The following is a 21,614-nucleotide window of genomic DNA, read 5'->3' on the forward strand; positions in this document are numbered from 1 at the left end:
AGGACAGACTAAAAAATAACATTTAAAACAGAAATAAAAATACACAATTAAAAAGCAAATATAAATTACCCTAAGAACAGTTTGTTAGATAAAAACAGTTTAAAAGTTAAAGACAGTTCAAAAAGTTAAAAGCTAAAAACAGTTCAAAGTCTCATGCTGGGTTAAAAGCCAGTGAATAAAAATGGGTTTTAAGAAGGGTCTTGAAAATAGCCAAAGAAGGGGCCTGTCTCACATGGAGAGGGAGATCGTTCCAGAGTTTGGGACCCGCAACAGAGAAAGCTCTGTCCCCTCTGAGCTTGCGCTTTGTTTTGGGTACCTCCAGGATCAGCTGATCAGCTGACCTGAGGGACCGGGTGGGGGCATAAAGATGGAGCAGCTCAGAGAGCCAAAACAAGATTTGTGTTTAATATTTGTTTGGCCATGGTGGAGGTCTGGATATGAATGTCCTTTCATAATTTTTTTCTGCACTTTTATAAAAATAAAAATAAACATTTCATTTTCTTTCTTCATCTTTGAAATGCCACATTGGTCAGAATAAATAATTCCCCCTAGATAAAGATGTGAAAAAGACAGGTTGTCTCATAATCGGGGTTTAGCAAATTACCGTATTTTCCGGACTATAAAGCGCACTTAAAATCCTTTTTTTTTCTCAAAACTTGACAGTGCGCCTCATAACCCAGTGCGCCTAATGTACGGAATAATTCTGGTTTTGCTTACCGACCTCGGAGCAATTTTATTTGGTACATGATGTAATGATCAGTGTGACCAGTAGATGGCAGTCAAAAATAAGAGATACGTGTAGACTATGATGGCAAAATGACTCAAGTAAACAACACTAACATTTGATATGTTCCATTGAAAATATAGAACATTACACACAGCGCTCAAAAATCCATCAAAATGTTTTAGTACGACTTTGGTAAGCTATAACGCTGCACCGCTTGATGGATTGTACTGTGCTGCAACATACGAGTATTATTATGGTGTGTGTATAAGGTCAAACATATTATCTGGTGTTTTGTTTCGCAATATTATGTAAAAGCAACTTTTCTTACCTTCTGGTACCTGCTGATCTGTATTTGGGATCTGCATAAATCCTGAAAAATTGCGAGTATCCGCCTTTGTAGTCCGACACCGTAGTCGATAAGCTTCTTCTTTTTCTCTATCTTCTTGTTATGGGACATTCATCCTCCGCTGTTGCCATTTCTAATATAAAGTAGTGTAAAGTTCTTACTTATATCTGTCAGTAAACTCGCCATGAAAGCGCTAAAACATACCGGTGTCGTGAGTTTACATTATTCACCCAAGGAACTTTAGTTATTAGAGTTCCGGTCGGACGGTTTTTCACGGGACACATTTCCGGCGTTGTTGTTGTTTCCGGATGAGGAGATGCTGCTACGTTATTGATTGAAGTAAAGTCTGAATGTCATTAAAACAGTTAGCTCCATCTTTTGACACTTCTTCCACTCCCGTCCTTGCACGCTACACTGCTACAACAAAGATGACGGGGAGAAGACACTGCCCAAGGTGAGCCACGTAAATAAGACCGCCCACAAAGCGGCTTGAAGATGATCTGTAAAACATAATCTATGCTACATTTTGATCAAAGAACCACCATTACATGGTATGTAGACCACAAGGAAGTGTTTTACATTTAGAAAAAGAAAACAAAAAGACTCCTTTAATGCGCCCTATAATCCGGTGCGCTTAATATATGAAAAAAGATAAAACATAGACCATTCATCGGCAGTGCGCCTTATAATCCGGTGCGCCCTATAGTCCGGAAAATACGGTATAAGTCACAAAAGAGGAAAATCGTCATAGGTAACTTTTAAATAAATATTGGAAGGGTCATCCTAAATTTGGGTGAAAATGGTGAATCTAAATGTGGTAAATCAGGAAGGATTTCATTACTATGGGGGAGGTCCATTGTCGACTGTGAAGTGTAGTAAATAACTGCAGATGTAAACATACGTGTCGTAGACGTTAAGCAGCCAGTTGAGACACATGTCGACGCAGAGCGGCACGTTGACCAGGTCTTTGTGCTCCTGCTCTAGGCCGTCATAGATGGAGGTCAAACAGTTGATGACATCAGGGACGGACAGAAGCTGGTTGTTGTTGGTCAGTTTGTGCTGTGCAAATGTGTTCTGGGCCACGCTTAGCTCTAACAGGTCCACTGCAAAAGAAAAAAGGACAGGAAGGGACACCAAAGTGATGATGTAAATTAGATGAGTCAGTCACTTTTTGTAGCAGCAGTTGTGTTGAATGATGTTCTAGAAATGGGACAAGCTGCTGAAACTGGCACACAATGTTGATAGAAAGACTGCATGAGTGCATAGAGAGCGAGAACAGATGGATCGCTGTGATCAAATATTGATATGGTGGAAATAAGTCAGTCAAGTTTCCATTAATCTAATTTGCTGGTGACTGTCATTTTTTTAATGCACATTTTTATACAGCATTGAGCAGAAAAAGTTGATCAAAAGGGCAGAGTTAGGTACTTTTTTTTTTACTTCTCATAAAAGTTTATATGCTCATTTCTAGGCTTTATGATTCACCCTAATGCTCATCAACCATGATAAAGTTTGACTTGCTCGACGCTGCGAAATGGAATGGAGCACTATTGGAATAATCCAGAGATACATTTGTTTGTAAAAGAAGAAAATTGAGTTCTGCATTCATTTAAAATATTTAAGAGCAAAGTGATTTTGTGCACACAATGTTTACAACATAGTGAAATACAAAAAGTGAATATACGCTCCTTAAAATACTACTTTAGATTATCTCACATGTCATTAACCACACATTAATTCAATAGAAATTACACTTGGATATGTTTTAGTGTAGAATGTGTACAACTTGTATAGCACATTGTGTAGCAAGACAATAATGTGTGTGTTAACACATTTCCAGTGGATACTACAAAAATACTGCACTACAATCACTGACTACTCTAAATTACAGTGGATTTGTGCACCTGCATTTAAAAAAGTATATTCTTTCAAAAACATTTCATTAAAGCAAACTAATAGTCCAGTCATAGTAATACAAACTTGAAAATTGTCTGTTTACACTTATTAATGACAACAAATTATATTTATTTGCAATTAACCGTGATTAAATACAAACCCCGTTTCCATATGAGTTGGGAAATTGTGTTGGATGTAAATATAAACGGAATACAATGATTTGCAAATCCTTTTCAACCCATATTCAGTTGAATATGCTACAAAGGTAACTATGTTAAGGTAACGTGCGGAGTTCCTCAGGGTTCGGTTCTTGGCCCTGCACTCTTTAGTATTTACATGCTGCCGCTAGGCGACATCATACGCAAATACGGTGTTAGCTTTCATTGCTATGCTGATGACACCCAACTCTACATGCCCCTAAAGCTGACCAACACGCCGGATTGTAGTCAGCTGGAGGCGTGTCTTAATGAAATTAAACAATGGATGTCCGCTAACTTCTTGCAACTGAACGCCAAGAAAACGGAAATGCTGATTATCGGTCCTGCTAAACACCGACATTTATTTAATAATACCACCTTAACATTTGACAACCAAACAATTACACAAAGCGAATCAGTAAAGAATCTGGGTATTATCTTCGACCCAACTCTCTCGTTTGAATCACACATTAAGAGTGTTACTAAAACGGCCTTCTTTCATCTCCGTAATATCGCTAAAATTCGTTCTATTTTATCCACTAGCGACGCTGAGATCATTATTCATGCGTTCGTTACGTCTCGTCTCGACTACTGTAACGTATTATTTTCGGGTCTCCCTATGTCTAGCATTAAAAAATTACAGTTGATACAAAATGCGGCTGCTAGACTTTTGACAAGAACAAGAAAGTTTGATCATATTACGCCTATACTGGCTCACCTGCACTGGCTTCCTGTGCACTTAAGAAGTGACTTTAAGGTTTTACTACTTACGTATAAAATACTACACGGTCTAGCTCCGTCCTATCTTGTCGATTGCATTGTACCATATGTCCCGGCAAGAAATCTGCGTTCAAAGAACTCCGGCTTATTAGTGATTCCCAGAGCCCAAAAAAAGTCTGCGGGCTATAGAGCGTTTTCTATTCGGGCTCCAGTACTATGGAATGCCCTCCCGGTAACAATTAGAGATGCTACCTCAGTAGAAGCATTTAAGTCCCATCTTAAAACTCATTTGTATACTCTAGCCTTTAAATAGCCCCCCTGTTAGACCAGTTGATCTGCCGTTTCTTTTCTTTTCTCCTCTGCTCCCCTTTTCCTTGAGGGGGGGGGGGCACAGGTCCGGTGGCCATGGATGAAGTGCTGGCTGTCCAGAGTCGGGACCCGGGGTGGACCGCTCGCCTGTGCATCGGCTGGGAACATCTCTACGCTGCTGACCCGTCTCCGCTCGGGATGGTGTCCTGCTGGCCCCACTATGGACTGGACTCTTACTATTATGTTGGATCCACTATGGACTGGACTCTCACAATATTATGTCAGACCCACTCGACATCCATTGCTTTCGGTCTCCCCTAGAGGGGGGGGGTTACCCACATATGCGGTTATCTCCAAGGTTTCTCATAGTCATTCACATCGACGTCCCACTGGGGTGAGTTTTTCCTTGCCCGTATGTGGGCTTTGTACCGAGGATGTCGTTGTGGCTTGTGCAGCCCTTTGAGACACTTGTGATTTAGGGCTATATAAATAAAGATTGATTGATTGAGATTGAAAGACAACATATTTGATGTTCAAACTGATAAACATTTTTTTTTTTGCAAATAATCATTAACTTTAGAATTTGATGCCAGCAACACGTGACAAAGAAGTTGGGAAAGGTGGCAATAAACACTGATAAAGTTGAGGAATGCTCATCAAACACTTATTTGGAACATCCCACAGGTGTGCAGGCTAATTGGGAACAGGTGGGTGCCATGATTGGGTATAAAAACAGCTTCCCAAAAAATGCTCAGTCTTTCACAAGAAAGGATGGAGCGAGGTACACCCCTTTGTCCACAACTGCATGAGCAAATAGTCAAACAGTTTAAGAACAACGTTTCTCAAAGTGAAATTGCAACATCTACGGTCCATAATATCATCAAAAGGTTCAGAGAATCTGGAGAAATCACTCCACGTAAGCGGCATGGCCGGAAACCAACATTGAATGACCGTTACCTTCGATCCCTCAGACGGCACTGTATCAAAAACCAACATCAATCTCTAAAGGATATCACCACATGGGCTCAGGAACACTTCAGAAAACCACTGTCACTAAATACAGTTTGTCGCTACATCTGTAAGTGCAAGTTATAGCTGTACTATGTAAAGCAAAAGCCATTAATCAACAACATCCAGAAATGCCGCCGGCTTCTCTGGGCCCGAGATCATCTAAGATGGACTCATGTAAAGTGGAAAAGTGTTCTGTGGTCTGACGAGTCCACATTTCAAATTGTTTTTGGAAATATTCAATATCGTGTCATCCGGACCAAAGGGGAAGCGAACCATCCAGACTGTTATCGACGCAAAGTTTAAAAGCCAGCATTTGTGATGGTATGGGGGTGCATTAGTGCCCAAGGCATGGGTAACTTACACATCTGTGAAGGCACCATTAATGCTGAAAGGTACAGGTTTTGGAACAACATATGCTGCCATCTAAGCACCGTCTTTTTCATGGACGCCCCTGCTTATTTCAGCAAGACAATGCCAAGCCACATTCAGCATGTGTTACAACAGCGTGGCTTCGTAAAAAAAGAGTGCGGGTACTTTCCTGGCCCCGTCTGCAGTCCAGACCTGTCTCCCATTGAAAATGTGTGGCGCATTATGAAGCGTAAAATACGACAACGGAGAACGACTGAAGCTCTACATAAAACAAGAATGGGAAATAATTCCACTTTCAAAGCTTCAACAATTAGTTTCCTCAGTTCCCAATCGTTTATTGAGTGTTGTTAAAAGAAAAGGTGATGTAACACAGTGGTGAACATGCCCTTTCCCAACTACTTTGGCACATGTTGCAGCCATGAATATATGAATATATATACAGTACAGGCCAAAAGTTTGGACACACCTTCTCCTCATTCAATGCGTTTTCTTTATTTTCATGACTATTTCCATTGTAGATTGTCACTGAAGGCATCAAAACTATGAATGAACACATGTGGAGTTATGTACTTAACAATAAAAGGTGAAATAACTGAAAACATGTCTTGTATTCTAGTTTCTTCAAAATAGCCACTCTTTGCACTGAATACTGCTTTGCACACTCTTGGCATTCTCTCGATGAGCTTCAAGAGGTAGTCACCTGAAATTGTTTTTCACTTCACAGGTGTGCATAATAAAACATCACTTACTGTATAATGCCTGCTCTCACTAGGATGTCGACTGATGGGTTGTTCATATATTCCCATTAGACACACTGACATCATGGCTTCCAATAGCTCCATTGTAAGCTGAGTTTTATTTACATTTATTTATGAGTTAGAATGCATTAAAAAATACATTGGTGTTCTTGTCTCTCATAAGGATTGTGATTTATAGGCAACATTTTCCTCAAAAATAGCAGTTCCCCTTTAAGTTGTTTATTTAGGAAGCAGTGCGGTTATTTTCATTATGATATTTTGTGGTAATTTGTCATTTAATTGAGGCATCCTGTCTCAATTTAAAAACAGTGAGAGTTGAAGCAAATATTCTTTCAATCTTTGGTGAGCTACCGGTAGAGGTTTTTATGGGTGTCCGTTATTTCAGTTTTTTTTATTTGCCATCCAAGCGGGGGTCTTGACACGTAACCCCTAAAAAGGAGCGGTGATCTACTGTATATCCAAGTTGTATTTTAATAGTATTGTCCCTTGAGAAGATATAATCAATGGCTTGATGAAATGTAACTTGTGTACTCAATTGGAAGAAAACACAATTGCATTAATCTTTATTGCACATGTGACATTTGTCAGCCCTGCCTTGTGCTACCTACCTCCTGCTCACCATGCTGCACTAATTACTGTGGTGCACGTATGCAGGAGGCACATCTCTTTCTTTGCTGTCTCGCAGTTTTCTGTCCACACAAACACACATAATATGACATGACGCCGAGAGGCTACGCTGTGGCACATTAGCCGGATGCCACGCAAGCTCGTTTTGTGCCTTTCAAGCACCCCTGGCACAGGCTTAACCCAATTAGGTGTTTCATAGTATGCCTGTCATGAGTGTTTGTGTGCAAATGTGCCACTCACACATAAATTAGTGGACATTCACATTGAGACGCACACAATGAAAACCAACAACTGGTTGTGAATATGACATCACTGCTCCGAACTTGGATTTCATCCAATTTGGAATCACTCAGGCTAATGCATCCCCGCGACAAATAGACATTGGAAAACAATACAATAGCGCTCCCCAAAAGGCTTGAATTATTACAACTCATTAGGTTAAAACTGCACCTGTACTTTTGTGTTTTATTGTTATGTCGGTGGAGACAGCAGGACTGCCTCAAAGGGCCGTTGTTATAATAACCACTCGGGTAAATGATAGTTTATACTGTATATCACATTTGTCACTGTGCTCCAATGCAGCTGCAGCCAGTTACACATTAGGAATAAAGCAGCCTAAAATTTGCCAAAAAGGTGTTAAACACAAGTTTACTGAAGCATTGTGTGCAACATTATCACGCGTGATAATCCATAAATAATACACATTTGACTTACAGCAGAGCGCTTTCTGCAGGCGGCGGATCTTCATGGCAGTGCGGTACGCTGAGAATCTCACGTTGTTCAAGTCCGCTGTGTAAGATAAAAAGGAACAAAATAGAAAGAAATAGTAAACAAAGAGCTGCTAAAAAAATCCTTTTTTAGACTTGAAGCAAGACCTCTTTTTTCATTTATAGTGCAATAATTACTAATAGAAAATAACCATTATTAAGTATCATTTAATTCAACAGAAAATAGACTTAGACTTAGACAAACTTTAATGATCCACAAGGGAAATTGTTCAACAGTGTATGTGATTCTGTTAGGCAACGCAACAAAGGCCTGAAGCTAAAGATGATAAGCTAATGTAGGTATTAGTGTTGTCCCGATACCAATAATTTTGTACCGTTACCAAAATTATTTCAAGCTTTTCGGTACTTTGATACTTTTCTAAATAAAGGGGACCACAAAAAATTGCATTATTGGCTTTATTTTAACAAAAAATCTTAAGGTACATTAAACATATTTTTTCTTATTGCAAGTTTGTCCTAAAATAAAATAGTGAACATACAAGACAACTTTTCTTTTAGTAGTAAGTAAGCAAACAAAGGCTCCTAATTTAGTCTGCTGACATATGCAGTAACATATTGTGTCATTTATCATTTTATTATTTTGTCAAAATTATTAAGGACAAGTGGTAGAAAATGAATTATTAATCTACTTGTTCATTTACTGTTAAATGTTACTGTTACAATCCGATACCAAGTAGTTACAGGATCATACATTGGTCATATTCAAAGTCCTCATGTATCCAGAGACGTATTTCCTGACTTTATAAACATAATATAAATTTTTTTAAAAACGAAAGATGATGTTGTGATGCCAAAAAATATCAACATAATCATAGTAGTATTGACTAGATACACTATTGTACTTGGTATCATTACAGTGGATGTTAGGTGTAGATCCACCAATGGCGTTTGTTTACATTTTGACGCGGGTGAATACGGTGTGTAGTGAAGCATGTTTAGCTATTCCTCGTTCTGCAGGGATGATACTTGCAAGAAACGTACTTTATTTGTCGCCATGGAGGCGAGGATTAGTGATTTAGAAGTAGCTAAAACATTTCAGACTGGGGCAGGACATTAGCCGCTAACTAGTAGCTAGCCATGTCTTAAAGCACCTCTTCCTGAGGGCGTTTCAGTGTTATAACTTCACCTTTATCGTTAGTTTTTAAGCCAAAATGCGTCCGTTCTCCCTTTTCTGTCTATACACTGTATCTGCTTGTAAGTACTCCGTGATTGTGCGCTGCCGAACATGCTCCTCTGCTCGTAAACCAGCAATGACACGACGTGACGTCGACGGGGGAGTGGTGGACCGGTACTTTTCAGAAGCGGTATAGTACCGAATATGATTCATTAGTATCGCAGTACTATACTGATACCGGTATACCGTACAACCCTAGTAGTTATATGATCACAAAAGTTTCTAAAAGCAAGTAAGCGCCCTTTGAATGACAAAACATTTACATTTTTTCCACTTTTAGAGGGTAAGTCTGTTAGCTAATAGTAAAGCTAATGCTAACACAACATGACTGATTATATATACATTTATAAAACTCCTAATAAGAGTGTGGGATCAAGTTAAAGTCATAGCTAAAATTTTGTAAATATAATTTCAAAATCACCAAACATTGTTATTGTACGTGAAAAAACAAACCATATTAGGACATTTTGATATTTTTTGTTCCACAAATAACCTACCTAGTGACTGGTAGAGCTCCGTCATCTTGGGATGGTCCCAGCATGTTGTTTGTGTCTGGTGGCTACAGAAAAAAACAGTAGAAGAATCAGGATGTCAAACATTGTCTAAGAAAAAGTAAAAAGTACGTTGAAAACTGTTTACATTGTTCATAAACATGGCGGACATTTTGCTACCATAATAATAATAGTTGTGTTGGAAGGGTGTCCAAAGTCATTGGTGGCTCCAACATAGTGTAAATAGAGACATATTCTCTTATTTATTACATATTATTACATATAATTAATTAATTACCATATCGTGACCTAAATTAACTTGCTTTTTTAACTTGATTTTGTATTTTTTCTGTATGTGGTCCTTGGTAAACAACATTTGGACACCCCTTTTATATATTTTGGGGAATCTGTTCATAATATGACAAGATGGGCCAAAAAATATCGAAACATTTATTGCTTGAAAGGAAACTAATTTGTTTTACTACAGATCAGTAGGTGGCGGTAACGCAGATTTAAAAGTGAACGTCAACTTCCACTAGGCCTCGATCCCACAAAGCTCTGTAAAGATCCGATTTGGAGTTTTTTTGCAGGTTTATTATGAGTAGGACTGTTTTCACTGCTGGACTCTAGAAAGAGGTTCCGCAGCCTCCGAAGCAGAACCTCCAGGTTCTGTAACAGCTTCTTCCCTCAGGCCGTAAGACTCTTGAACGCATCATAATTAAATTATCCCCTCAACTCCCCCCAAAATGGATTAACTCGCTGGAATAAAAAAGACAATATAACATACATCCATAAACGTGGACGCATGTGAAAAAGTGCAATATATTTATCTGTACAGTAATCTATTTATTTATTTCTATATATGTATATATATATATATTTATTTATTTTATATATATATTATACATATTATTTATATATATTTATTTATTTATTTATATATGCACCTTATTGCTTTTTTATCCTGCACTACCATGAGCTTATGCAACGAAATTTCGTTCGTATCTGTGCTGTAAAGTTCACATTTGAATGACAATAAAAAACTGTTTTACATAAACAAACAGTCGTACATTCATAAATTAAAATGTTGCAGACCGAAAGGGTTTAGGCTGAAGTTGAACACTTATTGCGCCTAACCCTATAAACAAAGTCAAATACAAGATGAGCTTCCAAAAATTATGAAATTTCCTTTTCACAACATATTATAAATACACATTGTACAAAACATAAATACTGTTCAATTATATAAACAGTAAAGGCATGTGAAATATCCTTGTACAAATGTTAAACATTTTCACCAATTATATACTATATACAAACAATTATACTTCCATTATTATTTATATCCCACATTTAGTATTTTAATTAACATTGATCATAGTATTAACTACTGTGTTGATTCAAGAGTGATATATTTTTCCAAGACATTTGTCTTAAAGTTTTTTTTAAATGTGTGAATGGAACTGGAACATTTGAAGGAATCATCCAAGCTGTTCCACAGTTGAACCCCCCTGACAGAAACACATCTACTTTTTAAGCTTGTTCTTATGTTTGCTTTCTGAAAGACCGCTGAACCTCTGAGGTCATAGGGACTCTCTCTGGGTTTGAACCTCTCCTGTAGACACCCAGGCAGCATGTGGTTATGAGCTTTGTACGCCACAAGAGCAGTGTTGAGGTCAACAAGATCGTGCAGTTTTAATGTTTTTAATTTAATAAACAGAGCATTGGTATGGTCATGATAATCCGCATAATTTACAATTCTAATGGCTTTCTTTTGAAGTAAGAACATAGAGTCGATGTTTGATTTGTAATTGTTACCCCAGATTTCAACACAATTATTAAGATATGGGAGTAAATATTATAGTATTTTTCCTATTTCCATAAATTATATATTTTGTTTTATTTAGGTTGATTGACAGTTTATTGGCATCAAACCATTGCTTTAGTATGTGGAGTTCACTCTATACAGCAGTAGTTCTTAACCTTGTTGGAGGTACCGAACCCCACCAGTTTCATATGCGCATTCACCGAACCCTTCTTTAGTGAAAAATAAAATGTTTTTTTCCAAGTCTAAGTCTAAGTATGTTTTATATGTTCATGTCAAATAAGTACATACAGGAATGTATAAATATAAACATCACATCCCAACCAACAAAAGGGAAGGTGTCGGTCCAAATAAGCTAACGAACACACTGCAGCGCTCCACTTCCTGCTTGTTTATCACCCTAATACGAATAAAATAGGGCGTAATAAATAAAGCAGACCGCAGTGTTCAAGCTGCTTCCATTGCTGCTCATAACGGCGGGGGCGCGGACACACAACAGACGGGCAGCATTTCCATCAACGCTGAGATTGGAGCGCATGTGCGTAAATCTGCAGCTCATGAATGTCATAATGAGAACTTTTCTTCCCGCATTCCTCCCCGTGTACACTCTCGCACTGTCAAGGCCAAGAAAGGTTTTTTTTTGTGCACCTAAAAAAAAAGCAGATTTTCCGCAAAAAAGATGGTGCAGTTGAAATCAGGCAACAGTGAAAAGGGAGTACGAGAACAGGCCTCACAGGTTTTTTGGGACATTTCATCCCCAGCAGAATTGAAATGACATCTCCGTCTCCCCCCAACTGAAAGCCAAAAGTGGACCCTCTTGCAGTATTAGTCTTCCATAGTGCGGCCATGTGGGGACAGAGACACTTAGACTTGTGACATTTTCTCACCAGAGACATCATTAAATGTCATCTCCGGGTAGGCATCAACACATGAAATGAGGTCATGGAGAGGCCATGCATACGGCAGCAGGTAGATAAAAACACCATATATGTAATATACTAAAGGGAATACATGTGTTTTTTTAATAAGTAGGCAGCAGAAAGCTTGAGAAATCCAAAACAAAAAGGTAAATAATAGCTGTTGACATTTTCTGTTAAGCGCATGCATTTGCAACAAAAGGGTAAAGTAATTTTTCAGTGATTTTTTTTTTCTCTGCATCACTCTGAATCACAATTTGGCCATTTGGTGAGCACATTATCAAACATTAGCCTGAGGAAGTAGTTCTCAAACTGTCGGTTCAGTGCGCAAAATGGGTGGCGATGACTTCAATATAAGATTTTTTTTTTTTTTTTTTTTCATTTATCATCAAACAATTTTGCATCCATCCATCCATCCATTTTCTACCGCTTATTCCCTTCGGGGTGGCGGGGGGCGCTGGACAAGTCGCCATCTCATCGCAGGGCCAACACAGATAGACAGACAACATTCACACTCACATTCACACACTAGGGACCATTTTGTGTTGCCAATCAACCTATCCCCAGGTGCATGTCTTTGGAGGTGGGAGGAAGCCGGAGTACCCGGAGGGAACCCACGCAATCACGGGGAGAACATGCAAACTCCACACAGAAAGATCCCGAGGCCGGGATTGAACTCACGACTACTCAGACGCAATTTTGTATCGTATTGGGAAAATGGCTCATGCATTCATGTTTGCTGTTCTTTGTCGACATCATGGCAATACATGTGTTTTACCAACCACAATAGGAAAACACAATTTGTAGTTCAGAGGAAAAAACACCTCAAAAGTTGTATAAAACGTCAAAGAAATAACTATGTACCGGTATGTAATTTAGCTTTTTCTCTTATGATCGGACTCTTATTTAAAGCAGTAGCTGTTTATGCATATTCTTGTCTCAACATACCACAAAATAAACCAATACGCAATAATTTACTTCAAAAATGATTTGGCTTTATGCAGACAGATTAAGAGTTTATTACTGCATCATGCTCTTTAACTGAAGAAAAAATCCGTAAAAACTATAAAAACTTTTTTTCTAACATTAATTATTGCTGTTGCCATTGTACAGCATTAAATAACTGTAAAAGTATTTTTTTAAGAAACATTTAAGCATTCTTAATAGATTTTTATATCAACACAAATCAGGCAATATTCTTGACAGTATTTTTTATAATAATAATTGTGTGACAATTTTGTCTTTTTGTTTAAATAATTGCAAACATGTTTTTATATAGTTATGTGTAGAGAACTGATTTTGTATTAAAAATATCTTTGCTGTTACCATTGTTTCATAACTGTAAAGCTATTTTTTAAATAACATTTAAGCGTTTTTAAATACTTTTCATATTAACTAGGGCTGTCGAACGATTAAAATATTTAATCGTGATTAATCGCATTTTCATAGTTAACTCAAAATGAATCGCGATTAATCGCAGATAGGTATAATTATACATCATTAATAAGTGCAGATAATTTTCGGGGTTGCGCTATCCCAGCTGTAATCTGTGATATTTCTACCAGGATAAATGCTTCTGATATTGTGTACATTACATGTTGTACAAGTTAATGGTCTTCATATTGCTGCATGACAATGTTTTAACCTTCTCTATTAATTAATAAAATGTAATATTGAGCCTGCTAATCATTTTGTAATTGAGGACTCGACCAGAACATGTTATAAAATACAGCAGTAGCTGTTTATGTGTCCAACATGGCAAACTTAATTTTTATTTTTTTTACATATTACGTTTACAAGTGACTAACTTCTTTTTACACCTATATTGTTTAGTTAGTTTATTTTTATTTCTTCGGTCAATGGTCAACAAAATAAACAAACAGTTTTACATAAACAAACAGTTGTACATTCATAAATTAAAATGTTGCAGACCGAAAGGGTTTAGGCTGAAGTTGAACACTTATTGCGCCTAACCCTATAAACAAAGTCAAATACAAGATGAGCTTCCAAAAATTATGAAATTTCCTTTTCACAACATATTATAAATACACATTGTACAAAACATAAATACTGTTCAATTATATAAACAGTAAAGGCATGTGAAATATCCTTGTACAAATGTTAAACCTTTTCACCAATTATATACTATATACAAACAATTATACTTCCATTATTATTTATATCCCACATTTAGTATTTTAATTAACATTGATCATAGTATTAACTACTGTGTTGATTCAAGAGTGATATATTTTTCCAAGACATTTGTCTTAAAGTTTTTTTTAAATGTGTGAATGGAACTGGAACATTTGAAGGAATCATCCAAGCTGTTCCACAGTTGAACCCCCCTGACAGAAACACATCTACTTTTTAAGCTTGTTCTTATGTTTGCTTTCTGAAAGACAGCTGAACCTCTGAGGTCATAGGGACTCTCTCTGGGTTTGAACCTCTCCTGTAGACACCCAGGCAGCATGTGGTTATGAGCTTTGTACGCCACAAGAGCAGTGTTGAGGTCAACAAGATCGTGCAGTTTTAATGTTTTTAATTTAATAAACAGAGCATTGGTATGGTCATGATAATCCGCATAATTTACAATTCTAATGGCTTTCTTTTGAAGTAAGAACATAGAGTCGATGTTTGATTTGTAATTGTTACCCCAGATTTCAACACAATTATTAAGATATGGGAGTAAATATTATAGTATTTTTCCTATTTCCATAAATTATATATTTTGTTTTATTTAGGTTGATTGACAGTTTATTGGCATCAAACCATTGCTTTAGTATGTGGAGTTCACTCTCTACAGCAGTAGTTCTTAACCTTGTTGGAGGTACCGAACCCCACCAGTTTCATATGCGCATTCACCGAACCCTTCTTTAGTGAAAAATAAAATGTTTTTTTTCAAATTCAAGACAAAGTTATCTGTTTTTGGTAACACTTTAGTATGGGGAACATATTCTAAGTAACAAAGACTTAATTTAGAGTTTTTTGGACACTAGGGGAACATATTCTAAGTAACAAAGACTTAATTTAGAGTTATTTGGTTAGGGTTAGGGTTAGAGGGTTAGGGTTATAATAAGGCCATGCCAAATAAGGCATTAATAAGTACTTAATAATGACTAGTTAAGAGCCAATATGTTACTAATTTGCATGTTAATAAGCAACTAATTAATGGTGAATATGTTCCCCATACTAAAGTGTTACCATGTTTTATTACTGGTGCACAAAATGAACCGTGCATGAACATCACCTTGTTCAAAGAACAAAACCAACACAGCGCATAAACTCACAACAAATTACACACCTGCAAATCAGTGTGACTTCTGCTGTTGCCGTATCCGTAATACGGCGATAGGGAGAAGTTTTTATTTACACGATGAGTCGGGTGTGTCTTGACCTCCGCCGAACCCCTGAGCCCGACTCACCGAACTCCTAGGGTTCGATCGAACCCAGGTTAAGAACCACTGCTCTACAGTCTCTAGGAGCTGGCCAAGGTCTTGCCCAGAACAGTACAGACTTGTATCATCAGCAAAGAGAATACAGTTGAGTTTTTTAAAGATTTTACAGATATCATTAATATACAATAAAAACAATTTTGGTCCCAGTACAGAACCTTGGGGTACTCCATGTGTTATAGCCTTTTTATCTGAATCTACATTGTTCATATGCACATACTGTTCTCTGCCACCAAGATAACTTTTCAACCAATCATGAGCAAGACCTTTGTTTAAAAGTAATGTGTGATCGATGGTGTCAAAGGCCTTGCTCAGGTCAATAACAACGCCAACAGCAAACTCCCCCTTATCAATTGCAGTGGTTACCTCCTCAACTAATTCCATCACTGCCATGGAAGTGGACCTGTTTGATCGAAAACCGTATTGGTGTTCACTTAGCAAGTGATGCTTATCAATAAAACTGTCTAATCTTGATACAAATAATTTTTCAAGGACTTTTGAAAATTGTGAGAGTAAAGAAATAGGCCTATAGTTGGTGGACTGATGCTTATCTCCACTTTTGAAGATGGGAATAACTTTTGCAGTTTTCATCTTCATTGGGAAGACACCTTTTATAAAAGAAATATTGCATATATAAGTGAAAGGAATAGCTATAAAATCAACAAGTTCTTTGATCAGAGAAAAGTCCAAGTCACAGCAGTCTGTTGACTTCTTGTTTTTCTGAGAATTTACAATTTCTGTGATTTCACTTTCATGAACGGGAAAAATAAAAAACGATTCTAAGTTGCTTTGAATGGTTTGTTCATTAAATTTGACACTGTTTTCGGGTTGTACAATTTAATTTGCTAAATAGGGTCCAACATTCACAAAGAAAGTGTTAAAAGCATCCGTTATTTCCTTAGGGTCATTTATAGTTTGAGTATTTTCTATGAAATAGTTAGGATGTTCCTTATTTGTCATGTTTTTTTAATGATACCATTTAAAACTGGATGCTATTTTTATGTTGTCCTAATGGGTTACAGTAATATGTTCTTTTGCTGTGCTTTATTATTTGTGTTAACTTATTTTTGTACGTTTTATATTTGTGTTCAGTTTCTTTGGTTCTATGCTTTAAATGTCTTCTGTAAAGATAATTTTTCTTTTTACAGGACTTCAATATTCCCCTTGTGATCCATGGTTTGTTCTTAACAGTGTTGTCCTTAATGTCATGTTTTTGAATTAGACAGTGCTTGTCATACAGTTTTATGAAAATGTTAAGAAAAGTTTCATATGCCTCATCCGGGTCTGTGGAGGTATAAACCTCCCCCCAGTCTTGAGCACATAACTCAGACTTGAATGCTGCCATAGTTTCTGGTGTTTGGTGTCTGACAAATCTATATTGAACTGCTTTTTTGGGTTTTTTCTTATCAACATTCTTATTGCAATTAAGAATGTTATATAATGAAATAAGTGAGGCGAATCTGTGACTTAACATTTGTCATTTAAGTTCAATCTTTACATTATTGTATTTAATTGTTGCTATTTCTTAAAATTAGTAGTGGATTAGGGCTGCACGATTTTGAGAAAAAATCTAATTGTGATTTTTCTCTCCAGAATTGCGATTGCAATTCGATTAGCAATTTTTATATTTTATACATAAAAATATATAACACTGCGAAAATAACAAATAAAGGAAGACATGTTACTTTTAGACTGTCAATCAACATATTCTTGTCTCAACATACCACACAATAAACCAATATGCTTTTACTTAATTATTTGGCTTTATGTAAACAAATTAAGAGTTTTTATCAACATCATGCTCTTTAACTGAAGAAATAATCGATAAAAATTATACAGTATTTATAATGTAATGTAATCATAATCTATATTATCAACGCAAGTATTCATTTGAAAGGATTTCAACTTTTATTTCTCATCACTGTAGAATTGTTTACCTTTGTACTGCAATTGGAAGGTAAATAACTTTGTTGTCCTAAAGAAATAAACAAACAAAAAATAACATGGACTCATTTGTTGGAAAAATGAGGGCTGACGTTGTCTTTTTGTTTATTGCCATCACGTGATCACGGCATTTTGCTAGAAAGTCCGTGTTGATAGGCTCATATTGCCTCTTTGATTGGAAGCTGAAATATTCCCACAACGGGACATTTGGCTTTTTAATCTTATTTTTTTCCTCCTAATTTGTGGTACTTTGCAGCACTTCTCACTGGCGGGGCTCTCTGTACTGTGATTGTGTTCACGGCGGCGCCCTGCTCTAGTCTTCGCCAAGACAAAGATCGTGAATGAGTGAAAAGAAGCGTCACTCTGTTCAGTTAAATAAACGCGCTCAGGTGTTGAGAGCGATGCACAAACTCAGACGTCTTTCTTCCCGTTTAAAGCGAGAGACGAACAAACACCAGGCTCAACAATTGTGATTGCCGAACATGTCCGTCACTGACGGCGGAGGAAAAAAAACATCAAACATCTTGCAGTTATTTACCGCACTAATTAAAACCTCAATGTCAATTATATTTTGATTAATTGTGCAGCCCTATAGTGGATAACTTCTTTTTACACATGACTAAAGGATGTAACAATCTTCAACAGTTTGGCTCTTATTTCTAATCTTAATATTAACAGTGGCTAACAACTTTTTACACCTGTAAAACTAAATATAATGTGAAAATGTTACTTTAGGTTTAGGTTGAGGTTTATTTAGTCATATAGCAGCCATTGAAATCATCAAACTGTTGCCACTGTAAAACATTTTAGCATTCTTAACTACTGTTTAATTATTTTTAAACAACAGTCCTAACCCACATGACTTTGTTCAAACATAATACTTTTTTTAAATGTTGTGTTTTCATTGCATGTGTTTTTTTTTTTCTTTTAACCATTTTGTGGAGCAAAGTTAATTTCAAACATTGTTTAGCAATAATATTTGCTGTAGAATATTAAACCAAAAACTTAAAACATGTTTAGCTCAGCAAGTGTTTTTTAAAAGACTTTAGGTTGTTAAAAGTACTTCAGAAATGATGGCAACGGTTTGACACTGGAACTATTTTTTTTATATAATTATTTCCCCCAAATATCAACAAAGATTTTTTGTCATTCGAGTTAAAAGGAAGCGTTTGTTTAATTTAACAGTAATAGTGGATACCTTCTTGTTACACGTGCATAAAAGTAAGAATGCATGAGGTGCATCTGCAACCTAACTTAAGTTATTACCGTATTTTCCGCACTATAAGGCGCACCTAAAAACCACAATTTTTCTCAAAAGCTGACAGTGCGCCTTATAACCCGGTGCGCTTTATTACGATTCATTTTCATAAAGTTTCGATCTCGCAACTTCGGTAAACAGCCGCCATCTTTTTTCCCGGTAGAACAGGAAGCGCTTCTTCTTCTACGCAAGCAACCGCCAAGGAAAGCACCCGCCCCCATAGAACAGGAAGCGCTTCTTCTTCTACTGTAAGCAACCACCCGCCCCCGGAAGAAGAAGAAAAAACGCGCGGATATCACCGTACGTTTCATTTCCTGTTTACATCTGTAAAGACCACAAAATGGCTCCTACTAAGCGACAAGGATCCGGTTCATAAAAAGACGCAATCTCTCCATCCGCACACGGATTACTACCGTATTTCACAGCAACTGATATTCCTGTGAACCGCACTGTGGAACGGGAGCACGTACGGTGAATATTCGCACCACAGGGAATGAGAAGTCATCCTTCACTGTGGTTCTAGCTTGCCATGCTAACTTCCACCCATGGTGATATTCAAAAGGAAGACCTTGCCAAAAGAGACCTTTCCAGCCGGCGTCATCATAAAAGCTAACTCGAAGGGATGGATGGATGAAGAAAAGATGAGCGAGTGGTTAAGGGAAGTTTACGCGAAGAGGCCGGGTGGCTTTTTTCACACAGCTCCGAAGGCGAACACACCTTCACTAAGACGGGCAGACAGCGCCGGACGACATACGCCAACATTTGCCAGTGGATCGTAAATGCCTGGGCAGATATTTCGGTCACAACTGTGGTCCGAGCTTTCCGGAAGGCAGGATTCACAGAACTACTGGACAACAACAGCGACACTGACTCCGATTACTTCGACGAGACGGAACCGTCCATTTTGGATCTCACATTTGCCCAACTTTTCACTTCGGACACCGAAGACGAAGGATTTACGAATGAAGAATAACTTCAGAAGGTGAGCGCTATGTTTATTTTGTGTGTTGTGACATTAACGTTCGAGCAACATTATGTTGCTATTGCTCTACACCATTTTGAATTTTACTATGTTTGTGATTGCACATTTGCGTACATTTTGGGACAGAGTTGTTAGAACGCTGGTTTTCAATATATTATTAAAGTTTGACTGAACTATCTGACTGTTTTTTTGACATTCCCTTTAGCGCAGCGTAGGCGCGGCTTATAATCCGGGGCGGTTTATTGGTGGACAAAGTTATGAAATATGTAATTCATTGAATGTGCGGCTAATAATCCGGTGCGCCTTATAGTGCGGAAAATACGGTACATTAAAACGGTGTATTATTGTGTCTTAATATTAAACAGTGGTTACTCTTGCATGGCTATAGATCATTTTAAAATCTACTTAAAAAATGAAGGTGGCAGTTTGACCCCGAAACCGATTATTTCTATTATATCTACTATAAACACATAATTTCCAAATATAAATAGATTGACTATAAATGTAGTCTTGAAGGCATACATGTTACATTTCCTCCCTGATGCCCACTAAGAATGATCTCCTAACTCCCTGCAGCCAAATGGCTGTAAAAAGGACGGCGAGAGATGTTGCCAGCCCGCGACAGCAGGCCGTGAATGAGGTTGTGCAGAGGGAGTTTCATTTCCCCTTTCCAATATGGTGCTTGGATCTCCCTGGCTGCAGGAGGTGGATACGGCGCCTTTTTAATCAGTGGCCTTTGTCAGCTCAAAAAAAAAAAAAAAAAAAAAGCAGATGGGGACAAGGGACGATGAGCGACTTTGAATGATTTTGGTCCATCAGCGATGTCCCAAAAGATCTCATGGCTTTTAAAAAGAAAACCAGTGAGAGGAATCGTTGGTGTTTTTTTGTCCACCAACGTCATGTCTTTAATTTTAATTATGTAGAGGATGTGACTGGGGTTATACTCAAAAGATGGTTACTAGGGCAGTAGTTGTACTAGTACAGTAGGTTTAATATTTGCTTCCAGCTGAGTTCATATGCATTTGTGCGTGTAATGTGTGTGTGTGTGTTTTGTTAGTGAGAGTGGGCGGATGCAGGTTCAGTGGTCGGTCACATCTGTGATCAAACTGTTGTTGTTTATCTCTGAACTACAAACCCCTCCCACTCTTTCACCTGTAACAGCCCCTAGTGCCGAGCTGCGTGTCCAAACGATTAATTTTGACCCTCTGATCAACTCAGACATAAGTGAGGTAACCACCAGTTTAAAAGTGCTATTTGAAAGTTGTTTTACCACTTTGTACCTCTGGAGGCAATGGTAGATTTTAGTGAGAGCAAATTCCACATTCTTGTTTTACAGCGGAAGCTTTTGGAGCTTTGATTGGTTTGGACTTACATTATTGCCATAGGAAATAATGGCTAACAGAAATAATCTGTGGTTAAAACATTAAATAACTGCACAGACGGTTTTAAGTGACACTTTAGCGTTAGCTACGTTTCATACGAATAAAAATAACCAGTAAAATTGTTACATTTTTTAAGAATAATTTTTGGGGGATATTTTTGCATTTTTTTTATTAATTAATTGCAGATATTTAGAAAAATATATTTCCTGCAGGAAAACTGATTTTTTTCTAACATTAATCTTTGCTTTTGCCATTGTACAGCATTAAATAACTGCAAAAGTTATTTTTAAGTAACATTTAAGCATTTTTAATAGCTTTTTATATCAACACATATCAGACAATATTCTCAATAGTATTTTTATAATAATTATTGTGTGTCAATTTTGTCTTTTTGTTTAAATAATTGCAAACATGTTTTTATATAATTATGTGCAGAGA

General features: G+C 37.2%; 1 protein-coding gene across 10 annotated transcripts in view; it reads right to left on the minus strand.

Annotated features, from left to right (window-relative positions):
• utrn (utrophin) overlaps positions 1-21,614 on the minus strand; it is a 430,508-nt gene that overhangs the window by 76,400 nt on the left and 332,494 nt on the right. For all 10 annotated transcript variants that reach the window (XM_061929658.2, XM_061929664.2, XM_061929663.2 and 7 more), the window contains 3 exons: positions 9,420-9,481; positions 7,675-7,749; positions 1,975-2,176 (listed from right to left, as the gene is read on the minus strand). In XM_061929658.2, the coding sequence (XP_061785642.2) occupies positions 1,975-2,176; positions 7,675-7,749; positions 9,420-9,481 (339 nt within the window). The remainder of the gene's footprint in view (positions 1-1,974; positions 2,177-7,674; positions 7,750-9,419; positions 9,482-21,614) is intronic.

This window comes from Nerophis lumbriciformis, linkage group LG34, assembly GCF_033978685.3.
Source record: "Nerophis lumbriciformis linkage group LG34, RoL_Nlum_v2.1, whole genome shotgun sequence".
Taxonomy (NCBI): Eukaryota; Metazoa; Chordata; class Actinopteri; order Syngnathiformes; family Syngnathidae; genus Nerophis; species Nerophis lumbriciformis.